The sequence below is a fragment of the Myotis daubentonii genome, chromosome 3 (assembly GCF_963259705.1).
Source record: "Myotis daubentonii chromosome 3, mMyoDau2.1, whole genome shotgun sequence".
Taxonomy (NCBI): domain Eukaryota; kingdom Metazoa; phylum Chordata; class Mammalia; order Chiroptera; family Vespertilionidae; genus Myotis; species Myotis daubentonii.
This window is the reverse complement of record NC_081842.1, coordinates 18,202,678-18,223,519: the sequence shown is the minus strand read 5'-3', so window position 1 is coordinate 18,223,519 and position 20,842 is coordinate 18,202,678. Positions and strand designations below refer to the sequence as shown.

Genomic DNA, 20,842 nt, shown 5'->3' with positions numbered 1-20,842 from the left:
TTGTCTCTTGTTTTAAAATTCCATTAAGTCTTGAATCTTGCCTAACACACCTAGCTAGAGCACTTTCTGTGATGATAATTTTTTTCATGACTAGTTAAAACTAATTTTTGATGGATACAAAATATTCAAACATATCCATGTTGTGAGTTCAATAGTTTTGGTCACAAGTAGACAAATTTGTGTGTGTGTGTGTGTGTGTGTGTGTGTGTGTGTGTGTGAATTTGGGGTATTTTTGAGACAAATATACCCAGAGTATTAATTGGGCAGTGCCTCATATCACACAACTCATCTAAAACTAAAAGGGCTTGTACTTTTCCAAATTTTTAATTAACTGATCTTTGGTATTATTACAAATATTTTGCATTATACATATAATTGTCTTAATTTAAAATATTTCACTTTTCTAAACAATTATTTTAGCCTTTATTTCATAATTTCCTAACAAACACCATAATTATAATAATATATATGCCACATGTAAAACTACATGTATATGTATATGTAGTTTTATTAATATCTATTACCACCTCTCCATCTAAAAGTGATTTTCTTTTTTAGTGTAAGAATCCAAACTATAGTTGGCCAAAGTTATAATTTCAGATCCATTAAAAATAATTTACAAAATTTTTCTTGAACATTTAATTCTCTTTTCAGGTAAATAATTGTGTTACTTTTTTAACTTTTGAAAAGGAACTTATTAAAATTATGCATTCGGTACTATGTCTATTCATATTATCCACTTTATTATTTTCACAATTTGTTTTATACAACAGACAAGTAGCCTCTTGTTTTTCTCCGCTACAGAAAATTTCAGCTGCCACTTGTTATAAAGTTTTCAATATACTTTCTTCCAGTCTTGTCTTTTTGTAGCTCTTTCAGGAACTGCACTAGCTTATGGATCTCTGTTTGACTGCATTAGTCTATTTTTAAAAATATATTTTATTGAATTTTTACAGAGAGGAAGGGAGAGGGATAGGGAGTTAGAAACATCGATTCAGCTGCCTCCTGCACACTCCCTACTGGGCTACATACCCTTAACTGGAATCGAACCTGGGACCCTTCAGTCTGCAGGCCAACGCTCTATCCACTGAGCCAAACCAGTTAGGGCTGCATTAGTCTTATACATTCATTTTAGGCATTAAAATGTGTCCAACTTATTTTCTCAAACTAGCAAAAGGACTGAATTGTAAATAAAATTATTAACTATTTCAATGTAATTTTCAATTAAGATTTATAAAAATATCACAAAGCTCCTGCTTTGCTCATGAAATATTCAAATACAAACATTACAGTGCTACATCAGTGTTCAAAAAATCATTTGTACTAAAGCCTGTTGACAGTGTAGACTGTTTTTTGTATAATACTGGAAATAGGCCACACAGCTGACACTGCAATACAATGATAGCTTGTATGATGCAACAGTTCAAGTAAAACGTAGTCCTATCTAAAAAAATAAAACTTACAGAAGTCTTAAAATTTAGGTTTTTATATTTAGATCAATGAGTCATTTTGAGTTAATTTTTGTCTATAATGTGAAATAAGTTGAGGTCAGGGTTAAGGGTATTTTATGTGAATATTCAAATGTTCAATAACCATTTAAAATATATATAACACTTTTGGAATTGAATTACATTGGCAACTTTATCTCAACAATTGACTCTAAATGTATGAAATGGTTTCTGGACTCTGTTGTATTATCTAGTTGCTTATCTGTATTGAAATACCATACCATCATGACTATGGTAGCGTTATATTGTTTTGCAATCTGTAAATCCACCAAATTTGTTTCCTCAAAACAAAAATCATGTTTTTTGATATCCATTTTATTTCCATACATATTTTGTAATAAATGTGGCATTTTCTTTAAAACAAACAGACTACATTATTCATTTCTTGTAGCTGTAATTTATAGCCTTAGTTTTTTGATTGTCTAACTCTAATAGTATTATTGTTGAGAAAAAACGGTTTAAACAAACACATCTGGCTTGTAAAATACCAGAGCTTTTACTGAAATGAATTTAGTGCCTTGAAACAACCTTGTAGGTCACTAATATGATATGACTTCTGTGCCAACTGTTTTTCAAAGTATTTGCTTCAATATAATGCCACCTATTACTATAAAATCCACTTCTTAATGTGAGCAAGCCTATTTCTGTTCTAGGATACCAAAATTAATATCAGTGGTCTCTTAGGCACTTTAGTAGCAAGAAAAAATATTTAAGAATGTAGACATTTTCTAAGATACAGATGTGAGTAAACAACACTTAGAATAAAGAATAGAGAAGAATCCACTCAGTAAAAAAGCAAACAAAACAAACAAACAAATAAACAAAAAACCCCAAAACAACAACAAGATCACAGTGGTTCAGAGGACCTTAGAAAGGTCACGAGTGATAAAGGGAAATTTAAACATAACCTTTTGAATCTCACTAATTTGTTTTATATTTGAGGCTTATATATTTTTATAAACCACTGCTAAGATTTTTACTATAGATTTTCACTTAGCCAACTCAGATATTGATTTTCTACTCTATGTCCAATTTTAAATACAGGAAAAGTAATTAGTCCATGGAATCCACCCTCAACGTGGTTATGGGTCACCCTCACTCCAGCATTCCGAAGTCGGGTGACGTACATGATTCCATCATCTCTTAAAACATCATATTGACAGGTGATTACATAGGTCAAGGGTAAGTTACGCAACTTGTTGTCATCAGCCAATAAGGGGGCTGCCCTTACATCTAGAAACCCTGAATATTTTCTAGCTAGCTCAGAAGGACCATGAGTTGGACTGCTATAAAAGTGTCCTTTCTTAAAATTCTCTGGGAGCAAAGAACTCCAATTAACAAACTTGAAGAGGTAGCTTGATTCCACTGGTACATGTTGATTGATGAACATGGCTTTTTCAAGTGATCTGTCTGTGATAAAGTATTCACTCCAAAACCTGACCATGAGTGATTTGGGCAGAGGTGGAATCTGTGAGTTTTCCCGTAAAGATGGTAAATCCATATCAAGAGTCTGAAGGGCAGGATAAATTAAAGACTGGATCTTGAGTTTGATCTTGACATCTGGATCATCTATGAGCTGAAAATTATTTAAAGTAAGTTGTTGAAATAATATTTTTTACTAATATTATATATTTTCATTTATGAGGCTAATATGATAAATTCAAAATTTCAAAAAGATAGAAATAATAAAAAATATATCTCAAAGAACTTGCCAATTTTCAATATTATACCTAAGATTCAGTATCTACACTTAAATACTATAAATATAAACAAAACAATTTGCACTACTCTCCTCATGGGTAGGAAAAAAGACTAATATGTGATTAGTTGGTCATAAATACCACGTTTCTCTGAAAAAAACTGAAGAGTGTACATATTTTCCCCATTCTCTGGCATATTTTATATTTGTTTTAGATTTATTTCTTCTTAAATGTTTGAGGCAAATTGCCAGTGAAGTTTCTTAGTGGACCTATTTTTTTTTAATTTATGTAATTTATTTTGTGATTATAAAATGACAGGTTTTCATTTCTTATCATGTTTGTTTTGCATGATATATTTTTTTCTTATTTGTTAATTCAATTAAAATATTAGATGTTTTAATTTCAAAGTTGTTCAAATATTGCTTTCACGAATTACAATGTGCATTCTTAACTCATCAAAGACTATTTCTTTTTTATGTCTGAAGAGTTGTACCTTTCTGACATTTGTACCAAACTTTTGTTATTCCTCAATTGTCTTTTCAGAGTATTAAAATTCTATTAGTCCTTTCAAATAATTAACTTTTTGCTTTTCGTTATATTTACTCTCAGCTTGTTTGAATATCATAATTTCTGTTCTTGTCATTATCTTCATTTTATTGACTTTATTTCTTAAGTCGGATGCTTATTTCAGCCTTCCTTATTTTCTAACATGCTTTTAAGAAAGTACAATTTCCTATAAATATAGTTCTAAATGTAGAGAACATATAAAGAGATGCATTCTTTTAAATAGTGACTCATAGGTTTTTAGTCTATTTTTTAAAATTTCCAAATTTCCATAGAAGCATATGTTATTTGTCTTTTTCTTGTTGATTTACCACATTATTTCATTATAGTAAAAGTCCAAATGTTGCACAATTTGAATTCTGTGATTTTTTTTGAGACTGGCTTTTTTATGGCTCAGTACTTGGTTGAATTTTAAAAATGATCACATGTACTTGCTTATTTGCCTGTTCCACTGAATGAAACATATTGATTGTTATTCCACTCGTCTATACATTTGTTATTTTTGCCCACTGTTCTCTTCATTGCTAAAAGTAGTATTATTAAACCTCTTGTTGTGGTCATAAACTTGTGTTTTCGCCTGTCATTCTTTTATGTATTTAATGTTATTAAATCCATATAGATTTAGAGTTTTATTTCCTTGGCCATTGAAACCTTTTCTGAAATGATGTGATCTTATTTATCTAACAATTCTTTTAAATATTATTACAGTGTGTACATTTTCCATCCATTTGCTTTCAAATTTTCTGCTTACTTATTTTTTAATCTGATAATCTTCGTACTATAGCAAAATCATTTAGAACACAAATGGTTATAATTACTGAAATAATTAGTTGTGATCTACCACCTTATTTTGTGCATCTTCTTTTTCTTTTTTCTCTATTTTTTGCATTCTTTCAAATTGGTCGATCTTTCAATTATTCTTTCTTTTTTTTCCTGTAGTCGGTTATGTTATACCCTGTTTTTATTCTTTAATTGATTACCCTAAACCTTGAAATATGTATTTTTAACTTCTCAAAGACTAATGAACTTATCAAAAACCAATTCTAAGTCTTTATTTCTTCTTAGACGATAAAACATACCTTATAAGATTTAAAATCTATCCTCTCCTAAACGTATAGTTTTTTTGTCATATTCTAATTCTCTATATATCTTATTATTTTAAAATATTCAAATTTATTAAGATTTACTCACATTTTACCACATTCTTCCTCTTTGCTTCTTCCTGCATGTTAAAATTTCATCTGCATTTTCATTTCATCTGAAACACTTTACTCAAAGTAGTCTTAGGGTATTCCATTAATAGCAAGTTCTCTTAGTTTTAGCTTATCTGAATGTTTCTTTTTTCTCCTTCATTCTTTTTTTTTTTTTTAAATCTTTATTGTTGAGAGTATTACAAATGTTTTTCTTTGTTTCCCCCACTGCCCCCATCCACCTGGTTCCTGCCCTGCCCCACACCTTCACCACTCTATTGTCTGTGTCCTTAGGAAATGCATATATGTATATGAATTTTTTGGTTAATCTTTTCCTGCCCCTCCCCCCCAACCCCTTTCCCTCTGAGATTCATTAATCTGTTCCTTGTTTCCAGGCCTCTAGTACTATTTTATTCATCAGTTTATTTTGTTCAATTGGATTCCTTGTCTGTTTATTTTGATTTTTAGATGCAATTGCTGATAGTATTTATTTCCCTCCTCCTCCTCCTCCTCCTCCTCCTCCTCCTCCTCCTCCTCCTCCTCCTCCTCCTCCTCCTCCTTCTTCTTCTTCTTCTTCTTGTTGTTCTTCTTCTTCTCCTTCTCCTTCAAAAATACCATTCAACATTTCATTTTATGTAATACTTGTTTGGTGGTGATGAGCTCCTTTAGCTTTTACTTATCTGTGAAGCTCTTTATTTGACCTTCAATTCTAAATGATAGCTTTGCTGGGTAGAGTAATCTTGGTTGTAGGTCCTTGCTATTCACCACATTGAATATTTCTTGCTACTTCCTTCTGGCCTGCATAGTTTCTGTTGAGAAATCAGCTGACAGTTGTATGGGCACTCCCTTGTAGGTAGCTAACTGCTTTTTCTCTCGCTGCTTTTAACATTCTCTCTTTGCCCTTGACATTTTAGTTATGATGTGTCTTGGTGTGGGCCTCTTTGGGTTCATCTTGTTTGGTCTTCCAGGATTTATTAGTCTATTTCTTTCATTAGCTAGGGGAAGTTTTCTGTCATTATTTCTTCAAATACGTTTTCAATATCTTGCTCTTTCTCTTCTCCTTCTGGCACCCTCATAATACAAATGTTGGTACGCTTAAAGTTGTCCCAGAGGCTCCTTACACTACCTTCTTATTTTTGGATTGTTTTTTCTCTTCTGCTTGGGTGTTTTTTGCTATTTATATTCCAAATCACTGATTTTATTCTTGGAATCCTCTACTCTACTGTTGAATCCATGTAAATTATTCTTTATTTCAGTTAATGAATGCTTAATTTTTGACTGGTTCTTTTTCATGTCTTTGACATTCTCACTAAGGTCCTTGAAATTCCCACTAAGTCTCTTGAAGCTCTTATTAAATCATTGCGCATCCATATAGCTATTGTTTCAAACTCTCTATCTTATAGTTTGTTTGCTTACATTTAATTTAGTTCTTTTTCTGGAGATTTCTTCTGTTATTTCATTTGTGATGTTTCTTTGTCTCCCATTTTGGCTGTTTCCCTATGTTTGTTTCTATGTATTAGGTAGAGCTGTTATATCTCCTGGAATTGGTAAAATGGCCTTGTGTAGTAGATGTCCTGTAGGACCCAGTGGCTCAGCCTCCCAAGTTACCTGAGCTGGGCACACTAGGTGCATCCCTGTGTAGGCTATGTGCACATAATTTTTGGTATCTTTTCTTTTGTTGAAAACAAGATGATTATCCTAAAACTACCAATAGCCAAAATTTATATACTTTAAAATGTATATGAAAATAAACAATAAAAACAACAGCAAAGTTTGTTTTGTAGCACAATAATTTTTTGTGCAATATTTATGATTATAATTAAATTGTAGACATGTATTTGTAGGTACATTAGAATTTATTTTTCTCTACAGGAACATTGCTTCCAAGCCATCAGTACTGAGTTTATTTCTTGGATTAAATAAACCAGTATCCAAAGCAATTTTACTCATAATCTATTAGACTAATTATAATTAATTATTATCACATTAAATTGATAGTTAATAGGTGTCTAGTTTTAGCTAAATGTCATAGAAATAGTGTATTAATTGATATATGAAAAGTATAGTTCCTTCTGCAAGTGAAGAGTATTTATGAACCTGCTAACTTTTTTGTCCATAGGCAACTTTATTATTCTGGTAACAGTTTTCATGCACGTTTTAGCATACTCCACTAAAGAATACTGAAATAATCTGATTCTCTGGTCATGGTGATTAGTGTCACTGATTGATTTCACAAGTGCAGTCCCCTAATATAACAAACACTGTGGTACTTACCTGACCATACCAATTAGGTTTAAATCAATGATCTACAGTAGAAAGAAGATTTTATCATTTTATTTTTATAAATATGGCAGGAGGTAGGATTAGAGGTACTAGATATATTAATGTTCTCTGATATGATATCTATGTATCTCTAATGTATTAATATAATATATTTGCATTAATATTTGAATGTTTTAAATAAATAAATTTAAGTGTAGGATATTTTTAAAAATGAAACAAATCTAAGCAACATACCTGTTGAGTCACTGCTGCAGCTAAATTCCCTCCAGCACTGTCTCCAGAAATACCAATTCTTTTGGGATCTACACCATAGCCTTTAAGAATATCTTTGCGTAAGAACCACTTTAATGCATTATACACATCTTCAAATTGATTTGGAAAGTGGTATTTAGGTGCTAGTCTATAGCTGTGGGTAGAAAAACAATGTTCTTTAAGTCAATATTTATAATAAAAATGAATGTGTGTGTGTGTGTGTGCACATACCCATTTGTGAGCATGCTCTTGCCTTAAAATCAAAAGTAAAATTTTTTCTTTAGCAAACATATTTTGAATTACAATGCATCTAAAGCCAGACTTAATCCTAATGATAACGCTGGATATGAAAACTTTCACAAATGTCATTTTTGCATGAATAGAGGCCCAAATGCAAAACTTGGATGGGGTTTAAGGAAAAAAAATCCCAGATGATAACTAACTAAACTTCCAGAATGTTATTTTCTTTGTAATCATTACACTTTATTACTAACCAAAAAATATTAAACAAATATTAAACAATTTTATTCCAACTTAATCTAATGATCAAGTTGGCATGCAGTCATTACTATGTGTGTGTTGTTTTTCATTTTCTATTATTGATAATTGATCTAGAATGCTTTTTAGAATAGACTGTGCCTGTATTCCCAGGTTATTTAGTGACTACTTGCTTTTGATGAAGAATTATACCACAAAATATACTATACTTATTGCTTTAAACATACTTTATTATTATTATTTGATTTTCAAAATAACTCTATGACATAGGAAATATATGAATCCAAGATTACATATGAGAAAATGGAGTTAAAATGAGATTTAACTGTCATTGTCAGTAAATTATAGAACCAAATTTTGAACTTTATTCTCTGACTCTGAAGCCCTCCTTATTCACTCTGCTAAGAGTAGGTGAGAAATCCAACAAAGGTCATTAGTTAATAAAATTTAATATTTTAATTGTATTCTAACAATTTCTTGACATCCTGTTTTTTGATCCCCACTTGACCCACCTCTCTAACTCTTTTCGCTCAGTCTCTTTTCTGGTCATGCCCAAGCTCACTTTCTCTATTCTCATCCTCTGATTTCCATTTGAAACACACCTGGCATAACCATGGGATGATCAGAACAAGTGAAAGCATCTCACTATATAAGGCACTTGGCCAAAACCCAAACCAACCAACGGTGCTCTTACTTGGTTGAAATGACAACAGCATCAAGTCTATTAGCTGTTCGTCTTGACAGCACATCATAAGAATACTGAGCTGAAATGAACAAAAAGAAAATCAGAAACTGACAAATAAATTGACAGACATTTTTTTTCCCCAGCAAAATACCTACTACGACATCTCATTCCTCATGAAAATGTTTTGGAAAAATATTTCTACTATTTCATCACAGCTCCAGAACATGAATTCTCTTGCTCAGTGATCCTGTTACATGCACATTGTCAGGTTTCTTGTTCTTCCCCACATTTTACACTGTATAATTTAAGCAATTTCACTCTTCTCATGATTAAACTGTGCTCTCGTCAATCAGCAGGTGTTAGGTGTTGAGTGAATAAACATAAATATACCTCCCTGACTTTCAGGAGGTCACAGCCTACTGGAGACAGGAGCTGGGGAGGTCAAGCGTGTAAACTAAAAGCAATATACTAGTTGCTTTAATGGAGGGGTAGAGAGAGTGCTCTGTGCAATAGTATTAAATTTCATAAAATTTGCCAGAGCATGTTAAAGAAGAGTAAAAGGAAATGGGGAGAGCTGAGACTGGATGTTGGCATTCATATTTCCAAGGCAGATGAAAAGATATGTCTTTTCTGGGGTTATTTTGGCCATGCACATGGATGGGCGGGGAGAGCTCACACATGTTTGCTATTGTGTTTGGAAAAGTGCTTCCTTTGGCACATAAGACAAGTTTAAGAAAATAAAATAGGATTTTCCAGTAACAAGAGGAGGGAGAGATCATAATAAAGTACTGATGGGAAATATCAGGATATCAAGTTGTCACAAAAGGTACATCCTGCGGACCATAAAAATAAGAGTAGATATTCTCTTGTGATGTTTACTAAGTTGGGTGCTGAATAGTCTTCAAATGTAAAATACACACTAAATTTTAAACTTTTATTTAACATTTCCTATACAAAATCATGCTTGTATTTTGGATGAGGACACACATTTTTAGTATAATTTTCTTTAATACTGAAAGAGAAAGCATCAGGCAAATACCATTTTGCTTCAGAGTTTATTCTTATTTAGTTTTTTTACCTTGGTAAACATGCTCCCACTCTTTTTTGTTCTTGTTAATCCTCACTGGGGGATATTTTCCCTTTGATTTTTAGGGAGAGTGGAAAAGAGGGGGAAAGACAGAGAGAAACATTGCTGTGAGAGAAACACAATTAGTTGCCTCCTGCACGTACACCCACCAGGCCCCAAGCTGGGAGGAGCCTGCAACCAAGGTATGGGCTCTTGATGGGAATCAAACCCAGGCTTCTTTGGTCCGCAGGCCTATGCTCTATCCACTGAGCAAAACCGGCTAGGGTAGCATGCTCCCAACTCTTTAGGGAAACATTGATGGAAAGATTTTTTAAGGGACTGCTTTGGGCAGCAGGAACTCATGGAAACTAACTGAGGCATGGCATAGTGGCACAGTCAGATTTTTTTCCCCTCAGATTTAGTCTTAAAAACATCACTTCATTGCCAGCTGATGACTTCACTGCCTGAATTTATAGACAATATTAGGATCACACCCTGTACTGCTCCAATTTATATTTCCGATCTACATCAGTACTCATCGATACCTCTTTTTTTTTTTTTCCTCCTGAAAACAGAGAGAAAGCATAACAGAAAGTTAGGTTCCTCCCTGTGTGTGGTGTCAATACTCCCCCTTGTAGGGAGTCCAGTTCCCTCCCACATCCTGTAGGTCAGGCAAACTTCATCCCGTCCTCCCGTGCCTCCTCCCACATTTCAACACACTTCTATTTACTGCTACCTTTTTCTTTCCTTTTTGAAAATATATTTTTATTGACTTTTATAGAGAGGAAGGGGGAGGAATAGAGAGTTAGAAACATCCAGAGAAAAACACCGATCAGCTGCCATTTGCCTGCCCCCTACTGGGGATTGAGCCTGTAACCAATGTACATTCCCTTGACCAGAATCCAGCCAGGGACCCTTCAGTCTGCAGTGGTTCTCAACCTTCTGGCCCTTTAAATACAGTTCCTCATGTTGTGACCCAACCATAAAATTATTTTCGTTGCTACTTCATAACTGTAATATTGCTACTGATATGAATCGTAATGTAAATATCTGATATGCAGGATGGTCTTAGGCGACCCCTGTGAAAGGGTCGTTCGACCACCAAAGGGGTTGCGACCCACAGGTTGAGAACTGCTGGTCCAGAGCCCTTGCTCTGTCTACTGAGCCAAACCGGTTAAAAGTATTTATTGCTATCTTTACCTTCAGCTTATAAACATGTTCATAGACCTTCCATATATAAATATAAAATATGTATTTAAACATAAATATATAATATGTAAACTTTATATAAGATATAAAATTTATATTGCATATAATAAAATGATATATTTTAGATATATTTGTAGAAATGTAGGAAGTGAGTGCATAAAATAAATTAAAATGTGCATTTTAATTTTTGTTAATCCTCACCCAAGCATATGTTTGTTTTTACTGATTTTAAAGATAGGGGAAGAGAAAGAAAGAGAGAGAGAAAGAGTGAGAGAGAGGAAGAGAGGGAGAAACATCAATGTATGAGAGAAACATTGATTCCTTGCCTTTCATATGTGCTCCTAGCAGGGGTCAAACTCATTACCTGGGTATGAGCCCTGACAGGGAATTGAACAGGCAAACTTTCAGTGCACGAGAAGACCTTCCAAATAGCTGAGCCACACTTGGCAGGCTGTACATATATTTTACATAAAATAAAAATAAAGTACACTTACTCAACTCTGTGCTTCTTTTCTATCTAAAACTTCATCTTTCCTTCATATCTAAATTTATTAAAAGACTGCCATTGCCATCTTCATTTCCTTACTTCTCCTCCACTCTTCAACTCATTTAATTTTGGTTTTCATTACAACATTCCATCTTATTTACAATTAACAGTCTTAATAATAAATTTCTATGTTCATGAAAGTTTTCTCCTTACCTGAGATTTGCTACAGCTTTGAATATTTATTTCCTTTGAGACATAAATTTAAAGTAATTTTTTAAACTAACATAATTCCAACTAAAGAAATTTCAGACAGCTGAGGTATTCTGTTATCTGTGATAATTAATTAATATATGCTTATCATATAGCATATATTTTATTAATATATTTACTCCGACATTGAAGGTATGTCGGAGTAAATATATTAATAAAATATATGCTATATGATAAGAAAAATTTGCAACAAGGGGTACCTACCAGCACTCCCCAAACAGAAACCGCCACCATGAATGTAAAATAAGCCCCTTCTTAGGGCCTCCGACTTTCGCTTTGGTACATATACACGGACAGGAACATTGCTGAAAGTTGTGTCCGTCACAGTGACAGTTTCATCAGATGTGGGTGGGACATCTTGAAAGCTCATAAAAAACATTACAGTGTCCATGTAATGGTTGATTCCAAGGACTTCACCAACCAGGGCCTAAAAGGAAAGAAAGAAAACAAATACCATCCCAGGTTACAAACAACAGGTGCCAGTGTTGTTTATGAACATAGACGTATGCATATGTGCTCCCACGAGCCCTGTGTCCTGTTACCACAGCTGAATCTGAATGACACAGAAATATTCGAGATTCAGAATCTTTACCATAATACTTGCCTCATATTAAAAAAAAAGATATTTAAAGAATTCTTGAGATATTATAACTTGGAAGAATCTAGGCTTCAGTTTATTATGAGCTTTGAAATACATTTAAAAAATATATTTAATTTCAGAGAGGAAAAGAAAGGGGGAGAGAGATAGAAATATCAATGATAAGAGAGAATCATTGATCGCTGCCTCCTGCAAGCCCCACACTGGTGATCAAGCCAGTAACCTGGGCATGTGCTCTGACCAGGAATTGTACCATGACCTCCTGGTTCATAGGTCAACGCTCAACCACTGAGCCACACCAGCCAGACAGACAGTTCCACATGCTGACCAGGCCCCAGCATGAGGGTGTCCTCTACCTGCTCCTCTCTACAGTGACAGAAGGGGTGGAGACTCCTACCCTCAGTGGACCATCATCTGTGCTCTTTATCTCTATCCTATCTAATAAAAGAGAAACATGGTAATTGGCATACAACCACTACCCTTCCCATTGGCTAATCAGGGCAATATGCAAATTAACTACCAGCCAAGATGGCGGCCGGCAGCCAGGCAGCTTGAAACTAACATGAGGCTTGCTTGCTTCAGTGACGGAGGACTCCAACATTCCCCGCCTGCCGCTGCAGGCCTCTGAGCTGCAACTCTAAGGAACTATGTAACAAATACAGAAGCTAAACAAAACCCCAGAAACCTGCTTTAGTCCGCCGGGCTTCAGCCAGCAGGATCACAACATTGTAAGCAAAGGCCAGAAACCTACTTTCAGCAACGGAGGCCTAAGAGCTGGAGCCAAGCCTCAAAGCTAAAGCTGGCCCAGAATAAAAAAGAAAAAAAAAGAAAAAAAGGAGCAGTTGGGAGCTTCAGTCACCCGCCAGCCTGAAAACAGCCCTCAGCCCCTCACCCAGACTGGCCAGGCACCCCAATGGGGACCTCCACCCGGAAGGGTGTGTGACCAGCTGCAAACAGCCATCATCCCCTCACCCAGGCTGGCCAGGCACCCCAGTAGGGAACCCCACCCTGATCCAGGACACCCTTCAGGGCAAACCAGCCGACACCCACCCGTGCACCAGGCCTCTACCCTATATAGTAAAAGGGTAATATGCCTCCCAGCACCGGGATCAGCAGAGCCGAGAGGCCTCCTGGCACCGGGATCAGCATGACAGGGGGCAGCGCCCAAACCCCCTGATCGCCCTGCGGCTCTGTGTGTGACAGGGGGCGGGGCCACAACCTCCCTATCCGCCCTGCTCTGTTAGTGACAGGGGAAGGCGCCCCAAGCCCCTGATCAGCCCTGCTCTGTGCCTGATAGGGGGGAGCTCCCCAACCCCCTGATCGCCCTGCGGCTCTGTGTGTGACAGGGTGCGGCGCCCCAACCTCCCCCCTCACCCCCACAGGCCCTGCTCTGTGTGTGAAGGGGTAGAGCCATAACCTCCCCATCGGCCCTGCCCTGAGTGTGAGAGTGGTGGCGCCCCAACCCCCTGTTGGGCCCTGCTCTGTGCATGACAGGGGGCAGTGCCCCAACCCCCTGATGGGCCCTGCTCAGTGAGTGACAGGGGGCAGTGTCCCAACCCCCTGATTGGCCCTGCTCTGTGCATGACAGGGGGTGGCGCTGCAACTTCCCCATCGACCCTGCCTTGAGTGTGACAGGGGACGGTGCCCCAACCCCCCAATCAGCCCTACCTTGAGAGTGACTGAGGGTGGCATCGCAACCTCCCAATCCGCCCTGCTCTGTACATGAGAGGGGGCAGCGCCCCAACTCCCCAATCGGCCCTGCTCTGAGCCCAATAAGGGGCTGCACCTAGGGATTGGGCCTGCCCTCTGCCACCCGGGAGCAGGCCTAAGCCAGCAGGTCGTTATCTCCCGAGGGGTCCCAGACTGCGAGAGGGCACAGGCCAGGCTGAGGGACTCCCCCGCCCCGAGTGCACAAATTTTTGTGCACCAGACCTCTAGTCTAATCTAATAAAAGAGAAACATGCAAATTGACTGCACCTCTGCTATGCCCCAAGCCATGCCCACCAGCCAATCAGAGCAACTATATGCAAATTAACCCAACCAAGATGGTGGCCAGCAGCCCCGGAGCTGGAGCAAGCACAGGCTTGCTTGCCCTGTCGATGGAGGAAGCCAACTTCCCGCCTGCCCTGGACAGCTGTGGCCTCCGCTCCAGGTAACAAAGTTTCAATTATAGAAGATAAATAAATCCCAGATATCTGCTTCCAGCCAGCCTCCACTGGGAGCTTGGGTGGCTGGGGCCTGTGGCCCACCTGCAAACAGCCACCAGCCCCTCACCCAGGATGGCCACACCTTCATGGGGTGAGGGTCCCCGCTGGGGGGTTTGGCCAGACTGCAAACAGCCATCAGTCACTCACCCAGACTGGCCAGGCACCCCAGCAGAATCCCCCCCCTGAAGGGGGTGTGGAAAACCTTAAAATGGCCCTTAGCCCCTCACCCAGGCTGGCCAGGCACTCCAGGGGGGACCCCTACCCTGAAGGGGCTTTGGCCAGCTTGCAAACAGCCATCAGCCCCTCACCCAGGCTGGCCAGGCACCCCAGGGGGGACTCTCACCCTGAAGGGGCTGTGGCCAGCCTGAAAACAGCCATTAGCCACTCATCCAGATGGCCAGGCACCCCAACAAGACCCCCACCCTGATCTGGGACACCCTTTAGGGCAAACCGGCCAGTCCCCACCCATGCTCCAGGCCTCTACCCTATATAATAAAAGGGTGATATGCAAATTGACCCTAACTGCAGAATGACTGGGAATGACTCATCACTATGATACACACTGACCACCATGGGGCAGACGCTCAATGCAGGAGCTGCCCCATGGTGGTCAGTGCGCTCCCACAGGGGGACCTCTGCTCAGCCACAAGCCAGGCTGGTGGCTGCCAGTACAGCAGTGGTGGTGGGAGCCTCTCCTGCCTCCTCAGCAGTGCTAATGATGTCCGACTGCAGCTTAGGCCTGCTCCCCGCTGGCAAGTGGACATCCCCCGAGGGCTCTTGGGCTGCCAGAGGGATGTCTGACTGCCAGCTTAGGCCCAATACTCCTAGGAGTGGGCCTAAGCCAGCAAGTGGTCATCCCCTGAGGGATCCCAGACTGTGAGAGGGCCTGGATGAGGGCCCCCCCAGGTGCACAAATTTTTGTGCACCAGGCCTCTAGTAGTGTTATATATGTTTCCCCATGTTGCCCACTGTGAGTTTTGCACAAGCACTCCAATCAATTAACAGTGTGATTTTGAAGAAATCACATACATATTAGTGATTTTAAGTGTTAACACAGAAAGTTGAGATGCAGGTCACAGCATTTACTTACTCAATTTTAGCAAAGAAATTTAAAATTTCTACAACCTATGACATGGATGAGGTATCAAAATTTATCCCATAAAAGTAGTTTATGCCAATTTAGTTGGCCTTCTGGCTTTAAATCAAAGTACAGAAAATACAAGACCATCTTTCAAAACATTTATCACTGGGCTCAAGTCATTTATCCTGAAAGAATGAGACTATTTCAAATATTTTTTAAGTGATAGAGAATGGCACTAAGTTATGCCATTTAAGGACAGGAATTTAGTTATGAAGACAACTTGCAATGTTGTACAAGAAAGTACAAACTATAAAATTTTTAATGTGACTTTATAATTCCACAAGTTTTTAGATTATACTAGGAAGTATGATAAACATAAAACTGAAGACTAAAAAGCCACCAGTGTGTGCTAGAACTATCACCCAGTACCTCTGCAGTTTGAATTGAATAATTAGGGTTTTAAAGTTTCTTTGACTCCTCCCTTTAGTAAAGTATTGTGAATTAGAGCAGCAGATTAATATCTCAGACCAGCTTACTCTCTTTATACTGACTCTAAAATCCCAAAAACAATTTTTGACGTAAATTTGAAATTTCAAATGATAAAGAGGGGAAATTTTGACCAACTCTGGAATTGATATGCCTCAGTGTATGGACAAAATCATTTCTTATACCTTAGTCATACAAAGCTCTATCAGCTAAGGAAGTAAATAACAGTTGAATTTCTGATGATCAAAGCTAAGAAATAGTGCCTATGTTATATATTGCACTGATTCAAAGCTATATTAAATGCCAAAAGAGATTGTTAAAATAACTTTAGAAAGCGAGTGTGTGTGTGTGTGTGGGGGGGGGGGGGGGTGTGGGGGGGGGGTGGGGGGGGAGGGGCAAGGAAAGCAATAAAAACCAAGAGTTTTATTAGTTAAGCCAATTGTCCTTGGATTATCTTTTTTTTTTTTTTTCCTGCTACAGGCAAATTGCTACCTAGAAGATTAAAGAAGATAATAAACGGTTTTATTTCTAGGTAAGGAGCTTCACTCAGAAAGAACCATAGGTCTTTGAGGACCAGCCATGGTGGACAGCTAGTCAGCCAGTTGCTTGGTCACCTCAGCAGCTCACCATCTACTGGACATCACACATTTCCCTGGCCTTTACCAGCGACCTGTTTCCAAATATCTCAGTAAGAATTCATTTCCATGTCTGAATACAAGATCATTGCACAGAATGATGTAACTAACCAGAGTATTGCTCAGTCCTACCATTCCTGCAGTTCATGCTTTAACATGCTTCCTTCTGGCTGTGTTCATGCCATGACTCACAAGAAGACTTTTTGTTTTTCTCAGCTGACACAATTTGTCCTTTCATATTTAGAATCAAAACTACTTGACTACTTCCTTCATTTTCATTCTGCTAGTGGTCGGCCTTAAGGAATAGTTAAAATATAAGAAAGATTTTAAAATCAGCAACTTTAAGCGCAAAACGTCCAAGACAGTAGAAGGTGTTAGAAGAAATACAACAGATATGTTCTCCTGATTAAACTTTTAGATATTGAGTCAATAAAATTCTATACTTACCACGTTTGATATGGTCTTAAATATGAAGGTCAACCCAATCAGTTTCCATGGCTCCTCAATATTATCTGGGAGAGGTGTATAACCATAATAGGCCGTGAAAATGCCCACCAAGAGGAGCAAAATAGTCTTTCTTCCCATGCTGTTTCCTGTCTGCTCTCCTTGGCAGTGCAGTAAATATGCTTTGAAATATTCAGAGGCAGAACTTTCATAACCAGGCTTGGACCTATCATAAAGTGTTATCTAACGTCCTGAACACAAACTCCACCGCTCCCTGTGTCGTTTCATTGCCTGTTCAGAAATAAACAGTAGGAGGACAAAGATCACTGTAAACATACAGCACTTACTGTTTGCAAGTTTTGCCTTGTCCAACTTCCTTACTGGGTGGCTAGGCAGTCAAACAATTTATTGCATATTATGAGGTGCAGAATACTTTCATTATTTTTTTCAAAGGCCTGAGGAAAATTCAACAAACCCGGTATATGATTCAAATAACACATCCCAGAGAGAAGGAAAACAAATCTTTTGAAAGTATTGGGAGCTTTTACAAAGCAAGATGTATAGGCTCACTTAACTTTTATAGGATTATAACTTTCGATTGTCTTGCTACAACTTTGAACGCCAGTAAGTAATACTAGTTATGTTAAAATTATACCGCAATCGTGAAGATAGCTAACAGCTTTTGAGCACTTAACTCTGTAGTCGAGTCAGTATACCAAAACTTTTAAATTTTATTTACTCCTCAGTAGTACTACTGTCATGTGAGAGAGCAATAAACAGATGGAGGAAAGTTCAAAAATTGCACAAGCTCATTCAGCCCTATGGAGTGAAGCCAGGAACGCCCTCTGTGAGTCTCTTACACTGAAATCTCACTTGGCCCAGTTCATCAATTAGTCTCAGATCATAGATAAGCAACTGCGATTAAGATGAATACTTTGCCAAGATCATGCAAAACCAAGTGACAGTGTTGGAGGCACTGATTGTTCACTGAATATCCATGTGACCCTATAAGTTTTAGATCCCTTCTCTAGCAGGGAAGTAAGGTGATGGGACCCCAGCTAGCCAAAGGGATCAGATATAAATTCCTGTGTGTCATTTCCAGACAGATGTGATTAGAATCCACAGGGCCTGGAAACTACCTCTTGAGTTGGTGGCATCACAAAATATAGGAATCGAACGGGCAAGCTTTTGGTGCACGGGATGACGCTCATTCAACTGAGCCACACTGGCCAGGGCAGTCGAGGCTACGTTAAAAGATAATTTGGCTGATTATATGATTTTAGTTGTCCTTTTCTCAAATCCTTTAAATATGTCATTCTGTCATCTTCTAGCTTGTCTAGTGCCGGGGTCCAACCCCAGCAGGTCCAGGGGTCCCCAAAGGTGTGGACGGAGTCGGCGAAGAAGGAATGACATGGAGACAGCGTTCAGTTGATCAGCAACCTAGCCAGGATCTCTAGCCCGGATCTCCAGAGAGGTTCTGCTTCGGATTTCCAGCAAGGTTCTGTAGCCATGTTCCCTCACTAGGTTCTCCAGCCAGGTTCTGTCCAGGCTCTCCAGTCAGGTTCAGTGTCCAGGTTCCAGTCAGGTTCTCCTGCCAATCTCTGTAGTCAGGTTCAGTCCAGGATCCCTTGCCATGTTCTCCCGCTAGGCTCTGTCTCTAGGCTCCGAGGCCAGTCCCTCTCCAGGATCCTCTGGCATGCTCTCTCCAGCGAAGTTCTTCTGTCTCTAGGCTCCGTGTAGGTTCTGTCTTCTTAATTCTGTTCTAAGTTCTGAGTTCTGAATTCTGTCTCATGAGTTCTGTGTTCTGAGTTTCTGTCTCTTTCTGTCTTGTTACATCTGTATTTATACCAGTTGATTCAATCCTATCAATCTCTATTACAAAGGTTAGGGCATTTCTTATCTCCATTCCAGGGAGAAAAGATTATGTAGTTTAAGCATGATTGTTCGTAGTTAAAGGGATTAATTACCCGCCTGGCACTTAGTTGAGGGGTTTTATTCCCTCCCTAACTTCAGGGGAAAATCCCTACCTGGGGATTCAACCTTTCTTGGAGAGGTGACTTTGGTTAAAACACAGCGCCAAGAAGGTGAGCAAACATATTAAGAACCGTATGCCATATATGCCAGGTCCCTTGAAACAGCAAGGATGGACTGGCTCCCGGCAGTCTAGTTTCTGAGAATTTTGCTCTTCAGTGAAGTTTTGTATCTCTGTATACTGGTATACTGTATTCCCCCCCCCCCCCCAATGTGGTTTCTTTCAATTATTGGTTTTCAGCAATTTGGTTGTGATGTATCCTTTTATAATTTCTTCCTGTTTAGCTTACTTCAGGTTTGTTGAGCTTCAGGATCAGTGACTGCAGTTTTCAAAAATTTGGGGGGGAAATGGTTGTATTGAGCTCAGACAACTACCCACCCTTTTTGAGTTGTAGTTTGGGTTGTGGAATTGGTTTAGCTTACAGCTCCTGTTTATTTGCTGGCCTCACGGAGTTATGTCCCCCCTTTCCTAGCACATTGTGCAGCTGGTCTAGGATGGCCCGAGACACTTTTCTCAAGCTCTTTTTTTGTATAACATTTTATCCTGTCCAGAGCTCTACATTATGGTTCCAGCTGCCTCAGTCTCCCCAAACTTCCATTTTTACCTCCTCAATTCCGATCAATTACCTGAACAATGATCTGTAGGTTTCCTCCAGGCAGAAGGCTGACACAATTGTAGGACTGACCTCATTCATTACTCTTCTCTCCCTTAAGGGTATTTGCCATTATCCCAGGTATGAAAACAGGTGTTTCAACCATTGTTTAAAAAGTGTATGCATGCATATAAGCATATTGATGCAGACAACAGGGGGTGAGGGAGAGGGCAGGACTGGAGGGGGGTTGGGGGGAACAATGAGGGGATAAGGATACATTTCCAGTGGTTCTCAACCTTCCTAATGCCGCGACCCTTTAATACAGTTCCTCACATTGTGGTGACACCCAACCATAAAATTATTTTCATTGCCACTTCATAACTGTAATTTTGCTACTGTTATGAATTGTAATGTAAATATCTGATATGCTATATGTGTTTTCCGATGGTCGCGACCCACAGGTTGAGAAAGGCTGCATCAATAAAGAAAAAAATAATAAAATAAAAAGAGAAGCTGTCTCTTTTCACCAAGGCCAGAAGTGAAACTCAAATTATTTTTTAAATGAACATGCTTTAAAATTGACATTTTATTGTATAGTTTTATGCAATAATACTATATCCAAATGTTAACACATGGATACATTTGTAAAACTACTATGCAATCAGGATACAGAACACATCCACCACATCCAAAACTCTTACTTTCTGAACCTTTGCAGTCGTATCCTTTCTCCACCCCTCATCCCTGGCAACCATTGGTCTGTTGTCCATCATGATAGTTTTTTCATGTAATATAACTGAAATCATACAGTATATACTATTTTGAGGCTGGATTCTTATACTTAGCATAACCCCTTTCACTTATGTTCAAGTGCTGGGTGTATCTAATTGGCTATTTTCGAAAACAGATGATCTAAACTGTAAAAGGTCTGGCTTTTATTGTATTCACATCAGTTTAATATCTTCTTCAGAGTAAATGACAGGGCTGTTTGCACAGCAAGTACCAAATACAAATATCTACACTAATAAAAGAGAAAAATGGTAATTGGCGTACGA

At 38.5% G+C, this 20,842-nt stretch overlaps 1 protein-coding gene across 1 annotated transcript; it reads right to left on the bottom strand.

Moving 5' to 3' along the window:
* Positions 1-1,935: 1,935 nt before the first annotated feature.
* AADAC (arylacetamide deacetylase) lies at positions 1,936-17,445 on the bottom strand. The gene is made up of 5 exons (XM_059686812.1): positions 17,167-17,445; positions 11,917-12,139; positions 8,690-8,759; positions 7,480-7,651; positions 1,936-3,084 (listed from the first exon to the last, which is right to left on the bottom strand). Exons 1-5 carry the CDS (start codon positions 17,302-17,304, stop codon positions 2,488-2,490), a joined length of 1,200 nt encoding a protein of 399 aa, XP_059542795.1. The 5' UTR covers positions 17,305-17,445; the 3' UTR covers positions 1,936-2,487.
* Between the last annotated feature and the right edge of the window lie 3,397 nt (positions 17,446-20,842).